Source organism: Jaculus jaculus, chromosome 3 (genome assembly GCF_020740685.1).
Source record: "Jaculus jaculus isolate mJacJac1 chromosome 3, mJacJac1.mat.Y.cur, whole genome shotgun sequence".
Lineage (NCBI taxonomy): Eukaryota > Metazoa > Chordata > Mammalia > Rodentia > Dipodidae > Jaculus > Jaculus jaculus.
Window position 1 is genome coordinate 174,235,300 of NC_059104.1, and position 20,580 is coordinate 174,255,879.

At 44.5% G+C, this 20,580-nt stretch overlaps 1 protein-coding gene across 3 annotated transcripts in view; it reads left to right on the forward strand.

The window, feature by feature from the left end:
- Ppfibp2 (PPFIA binding protein 2) overlaps window positions 1-20,580 on the forward strand; it is a 168,791-nt gene that overhangs the window by 46,780 nt on the left and 101,431 nt on the right. For all 3 annotated transcript variants that reach the window (XM_004650904.2, XM_045145271.1, XM_045145272.1), the window contains exon 3: window positions 19,627-19,841. In XM_004650904.2, coding sequence (XP_004650961.2) covers window positions 19,627-19,841 — 215 coding nt within the window. The remainder of the gene's footprint in view (window positions 1-19,626; window positions 19,842-20,580) is intronic.

A 20,580-nucleotide genomic window follows, 5' to 3' on the forward strand; every position in this document is an offset into this window, starting at 1 on the left:
AATAAATGAAAAATAGAGAGGATTTCCTAGTAGTGCATTTAGAGAGCCTGCACCAGAAGCTCCCTGGGCTCTCGTGTGCATTGAGAGGGGAGCTACGGGCTCAAGGTGGCTGAGATGGTCAGTACTTCTGAGCGTCCGTCCGAGGATGCAGCCACTGGCAGAGCTCTTGGCTGTGAGGATCACTACCTTTCTCCACCGGGGCTCCTTTGCTCCTGTGTCAAAGACTGTTGACTACACTATCTTCTTGTGCTCTCTTTTTGGTCTCACTGATCTATCTGTCTGCTAGTATCACAGTATGTTAATTACTTCAGCTTTGTAGCAAGTCTTAAAATCAGATCACACCATGTTCATCTTTTGACTTTGATCTCTTTCAACATTGTGTTGGCCAGCCTGCTGGGGTCTCTCTCTCTCTCTCTCCCACCTCTGTGTCAAAACTTAAGAATCAGGGCTCAGCAGGTGAAGCACTTGCCTCCAGTGCAATATATTTACCCATGTAAAGCCAGATGCACAAAGTGGTGCATGTATCTGGAGACTGTTTCCAGCAGGTGGAGGCCCTGGCATGTCCATTCTCAATCTCTCTCTGCTTGCAAATAAATAAAAATAAAAATATTAAAAACAAAACAACAGCAAAAGCCTTAAAAATCCATTGTACATACTAATAAAGTCTTTCTAAATCTTAAAAAAAGGAAAATAACTTAATGGGATTATTTCGAATAGATACACTGTATTGGAGTTAGGGATGTGGTTCCATGGTAGAGACAAGTCCACCCCTTGTCAACTTGATATGCAAACAAATGCTTCACTTTTTAAAAAAATTATTTATTTATTTATTTATTTGAGAGCGACAGACACAGAGAGAAAGACAGATAGAGGGAGAAAGAGAGAGAATGGGCGTGCCAGGTCTTCCAGCCTCTGCAAACGAACTCCAGACGTGTGCGCCCCCTTGTGCATCTGGCTAACGTGGGACCTGGGGAACCGAGCCTTGAACTGGGGTCCTTAGGCTTCACAGGCAAGCGGTTAACCGCTAAGCCACCTCTCCAGCCCAAATGCTTCATTCACTTTTAAAGCCATAACTTCTACCACTTGTCCTGATAGACTCTTGGGTGTCTCATAAGTCAAAATGCATTCAGTCCAATGTCAAAAGTCTCCACAGTCTTTAACAGTCCCAACAGTGTTCAAAAGTCCAAAGTCTCTTCTATGAGTCTCAAAGCAATTGCTTAACTGAGATCCCCTGTAAAATTAATAAATGTTACATATTTCCAGTGTACAATGGCACAAAGTAAACATTCTGGTTCTAAAAGAGAGGAATGTAGGCAAAACAAGGAAAAATTGGAGCAAAACCCAGCAGGGCAAACACCGTATCCTGCAGCTCCTCCATACCCAGCACCTGGGGTTCAGTTCAAAATCACGTGGACTCCAGAGGTGCTGGGCAGCCGCTGCTCGCCGGCTCTGCTGTTCGTAGCACACATCGCCTCTCCCTTGGGCCAGCTTCACTGTGTGTCCGCAGCTTTCCCTCTGCCGTGGCCCTGGCACCTCTGGCAGCGTGGGGTCTCCAGTGCAATTTAGGCTTCACCTTCCCAGCTTCATATGGTGCCCTGTCATGGTCCTTCTTGAAGGAACTCAACCTTGCCACACATCACCTGGTCTCGGTGGCTTTCTAGAACTATGGTACAAAACTCTGTGACCCCACTGCAATCCTGTAACTTTTGCTTCTTTTTCTTTTTCTTTTTAAAATTTATTTTATTGTTTTGTTCTTTCTCACTCTCTTTCTATTGACAACTTTCACGATTATTAACAATATCCCATGGTAATTCCCTCCCTCTCCCCTCTTTTGCCTTTGACACTCTACTCTCCATCATGGCCCCTCCCCTTCTCAATTTGTCTCTCTTTTATTTTCATGTCACATCTTTTCCTCCTATTACGATGGTCTTGTGTAGGTGGTATCAGGCACTGTGAGGTCACGGATATCCAGGCTGTTTGGTGACTGGAGGAGCATGTTGTAAGGAGTCCTACCTTTCCTTTGGCTCTTACATTCTTTCCGCCACCTCTTCTGCAATGGACCCTGAGCCTCAGAAGGTGTGATAGAGATATTGCAGTGCTGAGCACTCCTGCCACTTCTTAGCACCATGGTGCCTTCTGTGTCATCCCAAGGTCACTGCCATCTGAAAAGAGAAGCTTCTCTAACCAAAAGTGAGAGTAGCATTAATCTATGGGTATGAACATTCAGAGAAGTGTTTACTAGGCAGTTTGGTGAGCATAGTATATACATTTAGCCAGACAGCAGCAGATATTGCACCCCTAAGGCTCATGACTACCCCTGTTGTAGGTTTTCAGTATCAGAATCCCTCCCATGGAGGGGGCCTCTACTCAAATTAGAAGGTAGTTGATTTCCCCTATAACAGACATGCCACTATTGCACCTGTTGGCTCATTTCGCCTGGCTGTCCAAATATAAGGCTTTCAGTGTCCACTGTTGAGTATCTTCATTGGTAATTTCTCCCTCTCTCATTGAACTGCATGCAGTGTGGCTTTTTCCAGATTTCTGTCAGCTGGTCTACATGGAGGAAGTTTTCAGCTCAGCTCCAGAAGGATTTCTCAGTATCTTGCAGCCCAAGTATGTGGAGTCTTCAGCAATAGGATCTTACCATCTATTCCTTTTGGGAAAGCAAAGGCCTTGGAAATGGCCTGTAATGTTTTGGGGTATTAGGGACCTTCCTGGTCAACAACTCACTGGAAGGTATCTTATCCCTGGCACTGAAAATTTTCTAGTAACAATCTATGGCTCCTGTGTGTTCCATTGTCCAAAAAGTAGGTTTTCATGTGACTTATTTATATCCTTTTAGATTTTTATTAGACCACATTCCACCTTTCCTTTACTCAGTCTCTTCCCCTGACCTCATTTAGGCCTTTTCATCCCCATTAATCTATTCTTCTACTTACATATATACATACCATCCTATTAAGTCCCCTCCCCCCTCCCTTTCTCTTCCCTTTATATCTCCTTTCTAGCTTACTGGCCTCTGCTACTGAGTTTTCTTCCTACTCACACAGAAGTCCAATCATTTCCAGCTAGGATCCACATATGAGAGAGAACATGTGACATTTGGCTTTCTGGGCCTGTGTTACCTCCCTTAGTATAATCCTTTCCAAAATCAATAAATGAAATCATATTCTTTCTGTCCCACAACTTTCCAAAGCAAGAATCATACCCCTAGACAAGCGAGCCAACTACCCCACCACTTTCTAATGGTGTCCCAATGCAGGATAATCCCTAAAGTTCTCCCCAAGCCAGCAATATCACAATGTGACTTGGCCTTTTATACCTCTAGGGCTGCATTTCTTACACTTCCTTTAGGCTATCCTGGGGCCCTGGTGCTTGCTCTCTGCTCTCCTGAACACCCAGTGAGATTTCCACTGAAATGTCACCATGACTAGAAGACCTTCCCTGACTCTTATCTGATACAGCATCACTCTGTCCTCCACACTTGTCTGTCTCTCTTTCTCTCTGTAGGCATGTATATGCCACAGTGTATGCATGTATTTCAGAGGATGACCTAAGGTGTTGGTCTTCACCTTTCATTTTATGTATTTATTTATTTTCATTTGAGAGAGAATGAGAGAGAGAGAAAAAAAAAAAAAAGAGTGGTGTTCCAGGGCCTCAGCCAGTGCAATTGAACTCCAGACACTTGTGCCACCTAGTGGGCACATGTGACCTTGCGCTTGCCTCTCCTCATCTGGCTTATGTAGGATCTGGAGAGTCGAACATGGATTCTTAGGCTTCCCAGCCAAGCATCTTAACCACTAAGCCATCACTCCAGCCCTTTCCACCTTATTTTTGACAGCTATTCTTGGCTGTTCACCACTGTGTGCCTGAGACTAGCTGGCCTGCAATGAGAAGTCCTGCCTCCACCTTCCATCTTGCTGTAGGAACACTAGCACCAAAAATGTGTGCCAACGTATGTGACTTTGTGTGGTGTAGCAGGCAGCTTCAGGTTCACTGAGATGAGCTTTCAGACCAGACACAGTTATGAAGGAAGGGATATTTATTGAAGCTTACAGATCCAGGGGAAGTTCCATAATGGCAGAAGAAGCTGGCCTGCCTTCACAGGTCCAAGCAGAGAGAGAGAAGTACAAGCCTAAAGCCAAAAGCCACAGCACACTTCAGGAACTCCTGCTAGCCACACTTTTCACATCTTTAGATTGAAATCTGAAACCCACCACCACACCTTAAGAGCCACCCAGTGACTTTGCCTCCAGCCAGGTGACTACAGATGCAATCTACAAACAAATAAACAACTGAATATGTTGGGGGCCATCTATTCAAACCACCATATTCCGCCCCTGGCCCCCAATAGATTTATAACAATCACACATTGTAAATTGTACTCAGTTCAATTTCAAAGGTCCCCACAGTCTTGACCAATTTAAGACATTAAGACTTGTAAAATCAAACAAGTTAAACACTTCTAACATATAAAGGCACAGAGTAAACATTTTTAACTGGTATAAGGCATAGCAAGGAGAGACTAAAACAATGCAAACTCAACCACCATCAAACAAACATCAAACTTCTGCAGTTCAAGTCCAATACAACCAGAGACTGAAAGTCTCCAGATTTTCCAATTCCGCCCCTTCAGCTGGGCAGAGTAGCCAGGGAAACACTTCCATCTCAGGTCAACAGTGCACTCCGTGGTAGTCCTTGCACAGTCCTGGTATATCCAAAGCTTCTTGAGGTCTTCATGCAAACCATGGTTCATCTTCCAAAGGCTCTTCCAGCCTATCAGGGCATCATGCCCTGCCTCATGCCACATCTCAGCAGCAGCTCCTGGAACCATGTGCAATTTATGACCACTCCTTGCATTTTTTATGCTTCTGAAACCAATATCAGGTGTGCAGAACACAGCCATATTCTTAATTCACAGATAAAATAAATCATAACCTCGAATAGCAGGTTCCTTCTCCAGTCAACTCTTTCCAAAAGTGTTTGCATTTCTATGATAGTCTTTCCTCAGGCATCCTTTTCATGGTAAAGCAATTGGACCATCTTCCTTTAAGGTTGCTAATGTGTTTGACAGTAGCAGATTCAGTAACCTAAAACCAGTCTCAGTGCCTGTAATTTTAATTTACTTGAGGTTTTCCAGATTAAAATCTAAAAATCTCTCAGTCCAATATCTCTAGCCAAGCACATCAGTTCATTATAAATTTAACCTTGATCAAACTCTCTGGGCCTGGGCAGCAGGACGCAGCCAGCCCTTATGCCAGTAGCCCATTTCCAACAAAGTCCTCTGCAGTCTTTCCTTCCCCTTAGAAAGCTCATAAGCCAAGCCTTGAAGTTCAATGCTGTCTGCACTTAGCATTCTCAGACTCTCATCAGAATAGTCCATAAAACTTGGCTTTCCACTCCAGAAGACATCTTCAGTTGCAAGCACCAAGTCCATGCCTATTCCTTCAAAACAAAGGTTCCAAAAGATCAACATCCACATGGTCAGGTTTATCTCAGTCCACTCCTCAGTACCAAGTTCTGTAGCAGACAGATTCAGGTTCACAGATGAACTTTCAGACCAGACACAGTTATGGAGGAAGGGATATTTATTGAAGCTTACAGATCCAGGGGAAGTTCCATAATGGCAGAAGAAGGTGGCCTGCCTTCACAGGTCCAAACAGAGAGTGAGAAGTACAAGCCAAAAGCCAAAAAGCCACACAGGACAGCACACTTCAGGAACTCCTGCTAGGCACACTTTTCATGTCTTTAGATTGAAATCTGAAACCCACCACCGCACCTTAAGAGCCACCCAGTGACATTGCCTCCAGCCAGGTGACTACAGATGCAGTCTACAAACAAATAACTGAATATATTGGGGGCCATCTATTCAAACCACCCCATGTGGATTCTAGGGATCCAAACTCAGTTACTCACAATTGTGTGGAAAGGCCTTTACCTACTGAGCCATCTCCCTAGTCCCCACTTGTATTACTTTATGGCACTTACCTCCAGGCATAGTACATTCTCATCAGTCTCCAGTGTCTGCCCCCAGAATCTGTCAGAATGTCAGTTCCACAAGGACAGAGGCTCCGCCATGGCACCTCTAGTGCCTCAGCCTGCAGCATACCTGTAGGCTTGGAGTTTAAGGCCATCCGAGTCTCTTCCGAGGTTCTTTCACTCCCAGGTACTGCATGTTGATGTATGGAGCTGTGCATAGGAGAAAAGAGTTCACTAGGAGGAGCACACACCATGTTCTTGCTCACAATCTCTTAACCAGTGTGGTTTTGTTCTCATATCTACTCCACATTATTCATTCCAAATGAGGATTTCTTTTCTTAAAAGGTAGCTAAAAGAGATTTTTGGGGCTGTCACTATATTGTGGGACCACAAATTCTGCTGAAATGATATTTTTGTAGCAAAATTATATCTTCCTTTCTTATTTTTTATTTTATTTTTTCAGTGTCTTGCTGTGTAGATAGGCTGGCAGTTTTTATATTATTTATTTATTTGAGAGAGAGAGAGAGAGAGAGAGAGAGGGAGGGAGGGAGGGAGGGAGGGAGGGAGGGAGGGAGAATGGGCATGCAAGGGCCTTTAGCCACTGCAAACTCCAGACACACATGCCGCCTTGGGCATCTGGCTTTATGTGGATACTGGAGAATTGAACCTGGGTCTTTTGGCTTTGTCAGCAAGTGCCTTATCAGCTAAGTCGTCGCTCCAGGCCCGGGCTGGCCTTTTAATGCCTGACTCTCCTGCCTCAACCTCCTGGGTGCTGGCATTACAGTAGGTGTGTACTGCCATGCCTGGTCCTCTGTTTTCTTTTCTTTTTTCCTTTTTTAAGAAATGTGTTCGAGGCTGGCCTCGAACTCCTGATCCTCCTGCCTCCACCTCTTCAGCAATGTCCTACCAGCATGCACCACCACCACCGGCTGTTGTCTGTACTGTGACTACTTTGAGGTTGAGAGGTGTCAGTGTTATCAACACCCCCCAAGCACAACTGCTCTCTCACTTGTCCAAGTGCTCAGGTACGGTATCTCTAATTTTTGAAAATCCAGTCATCACTTATTTTGACAGAAAAAACTTTTCCTCACTTCCCGTACATTCCAGGTAGTTGCTACTTATACAGAGAACAGTAGTAGTTCCTGCTGAAATGGATGTAAGTTCTTTAGTAAAGATCATTAATAAGGATGATGTTATGTGACAATGATTTTACTTGTACTTTCTATACTATGAGAAGTTACTGTTCATTTTCCAAGTATTTTTTTTTTCTAAAAAATGTACATGTTGGGCATGTGAAACTAGTGTTTACGTAGCTAATTTTTACAAGCAATTGCCTTTAACCACTGAGTCATCTCCCCAGCTGTAGTTAGCTTTCAGTGCAAAAAAGATATCTGTGTCCCATCCCCAATTGATGGAAACAATGCAGGTGCTATCTGATATATGATGAGAACAGTGAAACTTGGTATATCGCAATACACAGGTGACATGTACATCCCTCCAGAGCATCAATGTGGCGCCCTCATCTCATAGTGGCCGGTGGCTTGGGAGGTAGAAGTGGGTTATTATAAATGGAAAAAAGAAAGGCCTGTACGCAGGAGGACTGCTAATGGAATAAACTTGATTTCTTGAAATTTTAATGAGTGTGCCCTAGATGTGACTATATTTGATTGGAACCCTACATGTTCCTAGGAGAAAGTTGGGAAGAGGAGTGTTAAGACCCCAGGATTACTGTCAATAGTGATTTGCTTCTAATACAAAAGACCATTGTTGGAGGTTCTAGTGGAATGTTAACCTTCGATCTAATCTCATTAGTCCCTTTGATGTGTGCAAATAACTCTATATTGGAATTGCAGTGTTGGCGATTGAACTGTACTATATATATTGCATGATTATATCCCTGTGCAACTGACATGAACACTAAGTTTACATATGACTTTGTGGACTCTCAGGCTCAGTGGCCACTTCGTCAGGCCCCTCCTGGCAAAGGACCAACGCCACATGGTGAGGACACAGAGGCCCTTGCACTCCTTCCTCTTTGCTGGGGCGGAAGGGTACTCAGGCCCTTATCTATAACTGTGTTCTTTGATAAGAATAAAAGAGTTTTCCATTTAATAGTTAAGACTGAGGTTCCCTGTTTGCTGGGCCTTCTGCCAACTCTGATTAGTGTGTCTGGGTTTGGAAAAAGAAAAAAAGCAAACGAAAGATTTCATGGGAGTAGAAAAAGTTCTGCTCGCTTCTGCCATGGTTGACTCTGCCTGTGCCCAGGGTGTGCTGGCGTTCAGAACACCCTCACTGACCTCTCAGCTGCTGCTTCTCTGGGTAGATCAGCACTTCCGCTCATCACTGACAGAGCTATACAGCGTCTCCGCGCCTGCTTCCCATTCAGGATTGAGGACTCTGTTCAGTTTGTTTGGGAGGAAGCTGGGTGTGGTGTCACACATTTGCAGTACCAGCACTCAGGAGGCTGAGCAGGCAGATGGTGAGTTCAAGGTCAGCCTGTGCTACATCATTAGGTACTTTCTGTAAGTAAAATGAATAAATAAATGGATACTGTTGTGGCTTGAATGTAAAGTGTCCCCTAAAGTCTCATGAGTTTGAATACTTAATACCTAGTTGGTGACTCTGTTAGGAAAGGTTGTGGAACTTTTAGGAGTCAGAGTGCCTTGCTGGAGGATGTGTCGCTGGAGGTGGGCCTTGAGGTTTTATAATCCAGCCCCGTTTGGTGTATTCATCTGTGTTTGCATGTCCCTGCTGATGTGATGATGGAATATGACTTTCTGTTCTGACCATGCCATGGTGGACTTATCCTTGAAACAATAAACCCTGTTGTCCCTAAAGCTGTTTCTGGCCTGGCCAGGCATATTGTCCCAGCAAGAAGAAAGTAACAGATCATATATATGTGTGTGTATGTATATGTGTATATATATATATGTACAGTCTCTGTAGGACTGAGCTGTCAAAGGCTAGCTGTCCTTAGGGTAAAGAGGTCAGAATGGCCCACTGTGGCTTCCACTCTTTGGCAGCCAACAGGGTCTTTCCCCTTGTTGGCAGAGCCCACTTCCCACTCTGATGGGAATGTGTCCTCATTGTCTGCTATCTGAGAATTTAGTAATTCTGGGATTGTTTGTTCCTTAAACATTTACTATAGTTGAAGGTATAAGAATTGACCCGCCAGTCACTATAGACCTACTGTTTCCCTTTTGGAGGATTTTCTTTTTCTCTTTTGAAATTTGAATTTATAATTGTTGCTTTTGCTTGTGTGTTTGTAGATGTGTGTGTAACATGAGTGTGTGTGTGTGTGTGTGTGGTGTGTGCATGTGTGTGTCCTTGCAGCACTCCATATGCTTGCCTGTGGTGGGCTCACTCACCTGCGTTGGCCAGAGTTTCCGGAATGCCGGGCGTTCCGCTCTGTGGTCCTTCTGTCTGTTCTTGTTTTTATGCTGGACTCTCTCTTTACTGTTTCCAGAGGCCGGAGAGTGCTGTTGATTCTCAAATCACTGCTTCCCTGTGGGATTGGGATTTCAGGTGTGGCTAGCCATGCCCAGCTATTGTACATGGGATCTGGAAATACATACGTGTGTGTGTGTGTGTGTGTGTGTGTGTGTGTATGATTTGTATTTATGTAAGAGAGAGAGAGGGGAAATGAATATGGGCATACCATGGCCTCTTGCTGCCACAAACAAACTCCAGACACATGCCCACATTATGTATATGGCTTTATGTAGGTACTAGGGAAATCCAACCTAGGCCATCAGATTTTGTAAGCAAGCATTTTAAACCACTGAGCCATCTCTCCTGCTTCCGAGGGACCTGAAGATTCTAACTTGGCAGTCTCAGGCCCCCTCAGGCCCTCCTGCTTATGTAGGCAGCACACCTCTACCCTGGGCCAAATCTTCAGCCCAGAATCTTTTTTTTATTAGTGCTTATGGGTATTCAAATTTTAATTACATCTTCATTTTGGTGTGCATATACGTATGTGGTGTTTTGTATGCATGTCTCTGTATGTGAGGGCATGTGTGTGTGCCCATGTAGAGACCCGAGTTTGTTAAGAGATGTCTTTCTTGATTCGCTGTCCACCTCATTTATTCAGACAGTCTCTCTCACTTGAGCCCACAGCTCACCAAGTCAGCTAGTCTCCAGCTGGCTCCAAAGACTCCCTGTCTCCATCTCCTGAGCACCAGGATGGCAGACAGGCCTCCGTGTCCACCTGGTGTTTATGTGGTGCTGGGCATCTGAACTTAGGCCCTCATGCTGGTGTAGCAAGTGCTTTACCCATGGAACCATCTCCCAAGACCTTTAAATCCTTTATTAATTTTGGAAAGTTGTAATTTTCTAGGAATATAAATTTTAAACTTTGTCCATTATAGTTGCCCATCATATTTTATCTAAGATCTATTCTGCTTGTCATGTCTTTTTGTGTTTTAAGTATGGTTTATTTGTGCATTGTTTCTTATTTTGGATCAATGTTACAAGAGGTAATTTTTTTTTATTACTACTTTCGAAGAACTTCTTTTGGCTTTGATGGTCAATCACTACTCTCTGTATGTTATTCTGTAAATTCTTCTGTGTGCATATGTTGATATCCATCCATTATACACCTATGCCTTGTCCATTTGTATTTAATTTCTTGAGCATCAGTGAATTATTTTCCCTACCTTTTTGGATATCTCTATTTTCATTCTAAATCTAACTTAACCGTACAACAACGGTACATATTTTAAATTGACTTTTAACGTGTGTTTTGGTTATAGTGATCCCTGACACTTGTACTGTGAGAATTATTGATAACTTACTCCATGGCCAAGACCATTGCCATTTTTCACTGATGTTCCACACATCCTCTTAGGCATGTGCATTTTCATTCTTATTTTTAATTTTAAAAATGTTTTATCTGTATTATAACAGGCTATGCTCTTTTATTTCCTTACCCCTTCTCCCATTACCCTGGGCCCTCCTCAGAGGTTGGTTTATTTATTTATTTATTTATTTATTTATTTGAGAGCGACAGACACACAGAGAGAAAGACAGGTAGAGGGAGAGAGAGAGAATGGGCGCGCTAGGGCTTCCAGCCTCTGCAAACGAACTCCAGACGCGTGCACCCCCTTGTGCATCTGGCTAACGTGGGACCTGGGGAACCGAGCCTCGAACCGGGGTCCTTAGGCTTCACAGGCAAGCTCTTAACCACTACGCCATCTCTCCAGCCCCCTCCTCAGAGGTTTTATGGTATTCACTGTGAGGTCATGAAGGCCTCAGTCAGTTCCTAAGGATGGGGGTGGGTGGGAACCAGGCTGCAGAATATCCCCACCCACTCTGTGGCTCTTACAACCTTTCCACATCCTCTTCCACAATGTTCCCTGAGCCATGGCAGGCCTTTTGGCAGTCTGATTTAGTGTTGGGCTCTCTGTGGCCTCTGGATTTCTGCTTTGATAGGTTTTGATTAATCATCACATCTGTCACCATTGCCCCAGAGCTGGTTGTCAGGCTAGCAGTAAAAGCAGTATTCATGTTGCGGCTTCCACTGCAATTTTTCCTGGCCTTGGAAGATGTGGTAGAGATGTCATATCTTGTGATAGGCAGTCAGCTTCTTGTCTTATCATGGATCTTGGCTTTCCCCCATTTTCTCCGTCATCTGTAAAATAAAACATATTCTGTAATCAAGAGTGAGAGCAGGGCTGGAGAGACGGCTTAGCGGTTAAGCGCTTGCCTGTGAAGCCTAAGGACCCAGGTTCAAGGCTCGATTCCCCAGGACCCATGTTATCCAGATGCGCCAGGGGGCGCAAGTGTCTGGAGTTCATTTGCAGTGACTGGAGGCCCTGGCACGCCCATTCTCTCTCTATATATATCTGCCTTTCTCTCTGTGTCTGTCACCCTCAAATAAAAAATGAACAAAATTAAAAAAAAAAAATAAAAAGAGTGAGAGCAGCTTGGGTTAAAGGGGATGTGCCAAGTTCTTTTTGGTGTGCAAGCCCACTCTTGTTCTCCAGAGAGCGGCGGGCCCTTTTCCCTGAAATCCATGAGTTTCCTGACAGCGGGATTCTGACTTGGTTTCCAGTATCAGATATGAGTTCTCTCCCACTGAGAGGTTGTGTGCCACCATTATGTCAGACATAGGCAGGGCCCTGGGTTAAAGCAAACCTAAGCTGTGTGACATGAAGGCCCCGGGCTACGGAGGGGTCACAGCAGCCTGAACCTCCAGTCATATCTAGGGACCTGACCGGCAGGGGAGTTCTTCCCCCCATTCTTGGGAGGTGCTGAGAGCCTGGAACCCTCCCCCCCCAGGCAGAAAAAATCTCAGACCCTGAGATTGGCAAGAAGTAGGGCCACTCCCTCTCCAAGCACGGGATACCTGGACATTCAGATAAGATTTAGGCTTTGCCAATAACCCTGTGGCCTTTGGCCAGTTGCCTAGGAAACTCCTTATATGGTATCAGCCTGTACCTTTGTTTTCACAGCCCCGCCCCCTGCCATTGCCTACATGCTGGAATGAATGTCCCCATATGCTAATTAGGCATCAGCAAGCAACCTTGTATATCCAATCCCCTTAGGACCCTCAACTGCTTATAAACCCATTTCTCTGACAATAAACCGAGAGCCGTGTTCACAGAAACTGTCTCCCGAGAGTTGATTCTTGCGCACTCACCACCACGGTTGCCTGGGACGCCTTAGGGGACCGGCTGGCCCAAGGACCCAGGAACCCACACCGTTACACAAGTGTGCACTTCTTGTCTGGCTGGTTGATTTCGTAGTCTGTAGGATCCCATGCTTAATCATGTTGTTGGTGACCGTTGTCCTCTGGTGGCTCCAGTAAGGCTCTCTGGTACTACGAGGGAGGAAGGAGCTGGTTTCCTTTTCAGTTCCAGCTTGGTATTCTGATGTCCGGTGACCACTGCCTGCAGGGTCTTCAGGGCCGCTTATCTGTGTCAGGGGATCAAGTGTTTTGGGCCCCCATGAGTCTCCCTGGCCAACAGCTCACTATGCATTTTCTTTATGGCAATATGCAGTGTTCTGTATTTGCCAGTTGCAGTAACTTGTTAATTAAATTAATTCTCTTGACTCTTAACTGATTAGTTTTGTAAGTTTGATCTTACCAATTTTTGAAAATTTCCCATTAGAATTATTTTAGTAGATGGTGGGTTTTTGATTTCCCTTTCTTTGTGTGGTTCTAGGAACTGAAGCCTGGGCTGATACCTCCTAGGCATGCACTCTATCAATGACCTCCAGCCATGGGTGACCAACTTTTGCCTCTTTATAAGCTTTATGAGCATTATATATTTTGAAGCTTTTTAAAAATGTATGACTGTACCTTTAAGATTATATCTTCCTAGTGTATAGTTTATTTGTTTATTTGAGAGAGAGAGGGAGGGCGGGAGGGAAAGTTGTGTGCCAGGGCCTCTAGTCAGTGCAAACGAACTCTGGATGCATGTGCCCCCTTGTGCATCTGGCTTACATGGATCCTGCAGAATCGAACCAGGATCCTTTGGCTTTGCTGGCAAGCGCCTAAACTTCTGAGCCTTCTCTCCAGCCTGTGAAAAGTTTTAGTATCATATGTTAACTTTGGTTTTCTCTAGAAATGCTTTTGGTCTATTTTATCTAACAGTAGTCAGCATGTTTTCTTCTAATTAGTTTTTTTTTTTTCTGGATATTATCTTCTTTTATCCTTTTCCTCCAAAATTTTCAATGCTCTTTGCTTTAAATGTAGCTTTTGCTAATGGAATATTGAGTTTATTATTATTTTTATTTCTACTTGTCTTACTCTTGCTTTTCTTTTTCACATCCTTTTTATATTATTTTAAAACACTGAGTTGTGAGTTCTTTTGCTATTTCAAAAGCTAACTCTCCTTCTGTAAGGTGTTCCTCCCCTCTGGTTCATTGGCTGTGATTATTTACTTTGTGCTGTGGATTTATATAAGCAGAGTTCCTCCATACAATCTCTCCTTTGTTCAGACCTTAAGATTTATCCCCTATCTCCAAGTGGCACAGTAAATCTCAGGGCTTGGGCCATCAGGAACCAGACAATGGACAGTAACAAACAGACTGAACACACTAGCGCACATGCTTTTACCCAGGAGGGTCATGCAAGTGGAGAGCGAAGGCTCAGCTTTGCTGCAGTATTGACTTGAGACGTTGGCTTGACCAGAAGCGATATTTTGGATCATGAATACCACCCATCTTACACTCGCACACACATGCATGCACGCACGAACACATGCATGTATGCATGCACGCACGTCCCCACCAAATTGAAATGAATAACCTCATGCAGCGGATTTATCTTTGCAGAGGCACAGTGATCTTGGAGGATAAGTTTTCTCCACAGACAATGCCAACATCCAAAAGATGGGCAGCTATGGAGAGAGAGGATGAATTCTTTTAGATTCTTCAGCTCTTTAGTTAGAAGCCTTCATCTTTGAGGGAAGAAATCGAGTCAAAGGAGAAAGAGAAGAAACCACAGATGTGGCAACAGTGGAAACTATTCTTTCACCCCAGAGAAATCCAAACAAGACTATTTTAGTTCATTTTGTGCTACCCTAACAGAGCACCTAAGACTAGGTGACTTAGGAAGAAATTTCTCACAGTTCTAGACGGAGGCTGAGAACTTCAACATCAAGGATCTAATATCTGATACGGGTCTTTTGTTGGATCATCGATGGTGGAAGGCAGAAGAGCCAGAGAGCATGCATGCCCAAGAGAAGGGGTCCCTGGGGACAAAACCCCATGCTTATTAGAAACCCACTCCAGCAACAACCGACAGAGTCACTAACTCCTTCCTAAGGGGCAAACCCTCATGACTTAATTGAATTTCCTTTGTGTTCTTCCTTATTTCCCTTTCCTCTCTTTATCTCCCCCTCCCCTCTTTCTGGCTGCTTGTGGCTGCTATCTCGTCGTCAGGACTGCGGCTGCCCAGAAGTCTGTGGACGGTCTGTCTTCCATTTCTGGCTCCTTTTAAATTTCCTCTTTCTCGTGGGTGTCCTGTGCTCTCAGTGTTGTGTACCGGGTTTGTACACCTATGTTTATAGACTTTTGACTTGTGCAACATAAATACCTTGGGCTGCTGAAGTAAGCTGTGCTATGCTGCAGTAACAAGTAGTTTGAAGTGTAAAGTTCATGACTTGTCCATACTGCACATGTATGGAGAGTTCGGCTTCCTGTCTCCTTAGTCTGTGCACAGACTGATTCAGCCTCCACCATTGCCAGCGGCCGGGGTCTGGGCACTCACATTCTGGTACTTAACTTTTTCCCAGGTGTGAACATGTCATTCCTCATGTTTGTTGGCCAAAGGAAGCCATGTGGGCCATGAGTACTTTGAAAGAGACAGGTCTGTGAACTTAGTATGAACCAAAATATTTCTACATTATGCTAGTAGTGTGTACCCTAGACTTTGGAAAGTGGTTTTTATTTATATTTATTTATGAAAAGGATTGTGTTTATGTGTGTGTGTGTAAGGACACACCAGGAACTCCTACTGCTGCAAACAGCCTCAGACATAAGCATTACTGTACATCCGGCTTTACCTCCAGTACTGGGAAATCAAACCAAGGCTATTAGGTTTTGTAAGCAAGTGCCTTTAACCATTGAGCCACTTATTTATTTATTTTAATATTTCCTCTCCCCTGCCCCATTCTACTGAAGCCTTTCTCTGTGGGGTTATTGGTACTCGCTGTTGGGTCATGAAGGCCACAGTCTCTGGGTGCAGGGAGATAGTGCCTCAGGTTACTGCTTCCCTCCCTGTGGCCCTTACAGTATTTCCTCCCCCTTTTCAGCAGTGCTCCCTGAGCCTGGGCTGGTGTGTTAACAATCCAATTCAGTGTTGAGTTCTCTGTAGCCTCCTGATTTCCTCTTTGGTGAGTTTGGAGTGCCCACAGTGACTGTCATGATTTCCCTGGAGCCCGTTGTCAGGCTAGCAGAGATAGCAGTACTTGTGTTAAAATCACCACTTCTGCTTGTCTTCGGGGCCTAGCATATGTGGCAGAGGTGACACATCTTGTGGTCTCTTTTCCCCAGTACTCTCTGCTACCTTTAGTTTTGGGAGAAGGGTATACTGTGTGGTATCTTGCCCCCACAGCGCCCCCTTGCTGCTGTTTCTTTGGCATAGCTCCTATTCTGCCAGCTTATCCAGAAGTCTGTATTTTGACTTATCTCAAAATAATTACTCAAAAAATGCGGCATGTACATTAATTTTGGTCATTAAAATGAAAATGCTCAGGTATCCTGCGAAGCACTGGGAGCCAGCATTGGCTGAGTGACCCTCTCCTGCCATAGGTTCCACTTGGTCATTTTAGGACACTGGGGACCCTTTTCTATAATCACCCTACGTCAAATCTCAGACCAAGTAAGTTGGAATCTTAGGGGCTGGACCCTGTAGTTTGTCAACTTAAATGTGCATCCAAAGTTGAGGCCCCTGTGTCAATTGTTATTCCCTAAGTAATGTCTTATTGTTCATGGTAAGGCAATGGACTATCCCCAGAGAGAAAAATCTTTTTTTTTTTTTAAAGCTTATATAGAAGTTGAGTCATCCTTTCCTGAGAAATCATTTAGGGAGAGACAAAACTTGCCTTACACACAGATATATTTGATTTTATCTATTGTTTTATTTCTATTGTTCTGTTGCCTCCAGGATTAGGACACACGTTTTCTTATTTGTTGCATATGGTTATTTTATTTTGACTTCTTTCCCCCCCGTGGCTGTAATTTTTCATAGCAGCTGGTCATCTCTAGGGAATGTGTAGAGTGAGGAACGGGCCCCCTGGGAGGTTGTTCCTTTGATGTTTGGCCACAGACGTGGATTGTTCTGGATCGCTGTGTGTGCATGTGTGCTGGTCCCTGCTTTGGGGTTCTGGTAGTAAGTACTTGGCAGGATTTTGGCCTGCAGTGGTAGCAGCAGTGACCTGTAGTTTTGATTTCCCACTGTGTATGCATATGCATGGTTTTGTGAACAAAAAGGGGGCTCTGTATATTTCTCTTCCATGGGTGAATGTTTTCAGACTTCTCACCATGAAACAGAGGATACCCAGAGGCGTGGTCTTCCTAAAGGCTTTACATTTATTTATTTATTTATTTGAGAGAGAGAAAGAGAAAAAAATAAGTGCACTAGGGCCTTCAGCCACTGCAAACGATCTCCAGATGAATGTGCCACCTTGTGCATCTGGCTTATGTGGGTCCTGGGGGAATTGAACCTGGGTCCTTTGGCAGGCAAGTGCCTTAAGAGTTAAAAGCCATCTCTCCAGCCTAAGGCTTTTTTTTTTTTTAATACCAGAAGTTAATTTTATGTAGCCAGATGTAATACTATTATATTTTACTCAATTACTTTTGTGCATATAAAACCTTTTCCTAATGCAGTTTAATTCTGTCTTCTTTTTATTCTCATAGTTTAAGTTCATATATAATTCTTTTCTGTCCAAATTTTATTTTGTATGGTATATACTATTTAAAGCCACACAATCATTTAAAGTTAATGAAAACCTCTGTGTTTCTAGTCTCTGCCTCTCCCCAGTCCGACTCCTCCTGCACTTACAGCTGATGGATCTGTGTGTGAGAGGGATAGATTGATTACTCAGTAACTGCTTGGAGACTGGAGGTCTTTCCGTCCATTTTCTTTCCTGAGGTTTGGCTTTTGCAATTCCCAGTCAACTCTAAATTGGATCTTTAGCAGCCAGAAAGTGTTGAGCACACACCAGAGAGTGGATGCTTGGTCTGTTTCCTAGCTCCCAGAGCCTCTGACATGTTTGTGGATTGTGACCCATGACTCCCTCCACCATGCATTTTCAAAAAGCAAACTGGCAATCAAATACTATGGTAATTGTTTCCTTCTTTATGAATTTCTTCTTCCCAACTGCTTGTCAAGAAGGAAGTTGGCTCTTCAAAGAGCAAAGGGACAAGGAATTGGATGACAAGCCTGTAATATACCTGTGGACACTGGCCCCACAGCTCACATTTTCCAACAAAGTCCTGATATCAGATATTTTATCCTACTGGCCTTGGTAACAATCAAAATGTCCTAGAGAGTCCCCCTTCTAAACCATTGTTTTCTAAAGTATATCTTACCATTGGAAGAAGCACAGAAATTCTTGGTTAGGATGTGCCAGGACCAATTTTTGGACTTTTTTATTGTTGCTGTTGACTAAGGTATAGAAAGGCAAAAACAGGTCTGGAGTATATCAAATTAAAAAGAACTGACGCCATATCCCAGATCTCTGAAGTCTCTCTCTTTTTTAAACTTTTATTTATTTGCAAGCAGAGAAAGAGAGAGAGAGAGAGAGAGAGGGAGAATATGAATGAATGAATATGGGCATGCCAGGACCTTTAGCCACTGCAGATGAACACCAGATACATGTGCCACTTTGTGCATCTAACTTCACATGGGTATTGGGGAATTGGACTCAAGTTGTTAGGCTTTGCAGGCAAGCACCTTGACCACTGGGCCGTCTCTCTACTCTGAAGACTCTCCGTTTTAGCTCTTCACGTGAGTGTATGTGCAGGCGTTTGATCAGCTCCCCACCTCACCATCTATTGAGTAGAGAGCACGGTGCTAAGTTCCCAGTCAAGTCTGATGTGGACTCTGGTCTCAGAGATTATATAGTCTACAACACGAAGATGTGCTATTAATAAGTATAATGATTGATATAAGTTTAATATGAAACTCTTCCAACTGAGAACATCCAAAAAGATCCCACTTCACTAGAAACAATCATCACAATAAGTATAGATGTTGTTGTCTATTGCTGTATGCTAAACTAATCCAATCAACAACCATCATCTGCTTCTTTTTTATTATTATTTACTCATTTATTTGGGAGGAGAAAGAGGCAGAAAGAGAAAGGGAAGGAGAGAGAGATAGGAAGACAGTGGGTGTGCCAGGGCCTCCAGCCACTGCAAACGAACTCCAGATGCATGCACCCTCTTGTGCATCTGGCTTACATGGGTCCTGGAGAATCGAACAGGGATGCTTTGGCTTTTTAGGCGACCACCTTAACCACTAAGCCATCTCTCCAGCCCCATCGTCTGCTTCTTTATGGTCCCGTGACTGTGTTAGTTCTTCATGGTAGAGGCTCAGGTTGTGTTTGTTAGGATGGATGGTTCCCCTGGAACTAGAAGATGCCGCAGTTGCTCGATGCTCCTCTGTCACTGTGGCTGAGATAACAGGGACGGTTGGGGCTGTCTTTGTAACAGGGTCATTGCGCTTTGTTATGTGGTGGCTGGTGACCCAGCACGGGTACAGCACTTCTCTCCTGTTCTAGTGACAGCATCCCATCACCATGCCAGTCTGGGGAGAAGATGGGAGTAGATGCAAATAAGGGAACAGGAGACGCTTTTGTTGGCCATCTGTGCATTTTCACACCCAGACTTACAAGAAAGAAAATACACTCCTGGACAAGCCAAGAGGGGGATCTCATGTTGACTAGCATACTTCGGATCATGAGGGAAGGCTGGCTGTGTTTAAGCTTTGTGTGTCAGGCTCAGTGGGTGGTACCCACGTCTCATGGGCTTTTTTTCTTACCACATCCGACTCAGAGGAAAGGAGGCTTCTGCCAAGCTTACATTATGAGTGATGATTCTGCTGTGCCAGAAGTGATCTAGAACCTTCCCCCTCCTTGATCATCACTGACCATCAGTTCTTACCGAGGTTCCCACCTCTCTCTCTTGTTCCAGGCACTAAAGCAGGTGCAGATATTAGCGATGGTACCTGTGAGCCTGGACTGTCTCCCCCGTCCTCCTTCATGAACCCCTTCCCAGTGCTGCGTCTCATCGAGGACCTGAGGCTGGCCCTGGAGACGCTGGCGCTTCCTCAGGAGAAGGCGGCCCTCCTGAGCCAGATCCCCGGCCCAACAGCTGCCTACATGAAGGAGTGGTTTGAGGAGAGCCTGGTGAGTGGGCCCGTGGCCTGAAGGGGGAGCCATGAGACAAACCACACAGCCCGTCGAATGCCACCTGTGGCTAGAGCTGCAGGCCTGTCTCCACGTATCCCAGCCGTTTCCTGCTTCCCACCCAGCTTTGGGGATGTCCCTGCTTCTGGGTGTCCTTTTCAGCAGGCGTGAAAATTCCTGTCAAGCTGTTTAAGCTGTAAACTCTGCCTTCCAGATGCCTGTAGTCACTTCTTTCTGAGAAGAGGAAACCCAGAGCCAGAAAAGGGCAGACACCACCAGGAATGTGTCACTTACTGAGTTTCAGTCCCTGGATGGAGTTCCTACCCTTAGCTGGATCCCGTAACTCATTATGTCTTAGCATAATCTAGACACCCAGTTTCTTGCATTTAGAACTACTTCCCTCCCATCCCTAACGTGATTTGCTCATTCCCCTTCTCTTGGTCTGTGGGCGTACTCTTTTAATAATAGAGACCTGTAGACCTGACTCAAAATTGGAAAGTAGGCAGAGGGGAGAGGGTAGGAACAGAAACATTTAGTTGGGAGGGGGAGATTGGTGTTAGAGGCCACAGCCAAAGAAAGTACTGTTACTGCACTGAGGTCATGTCACTTACGATTAGACAGGCTATGTTCCAGATATCCTGGCCTACTTACTGTCCCAGAGGCCTCTGTCCATCTAGCCTCATCCTAGGTCTTCCTCTGAACACTGAACAGTTCCTGATTACGTTCATTATGTGTGTTA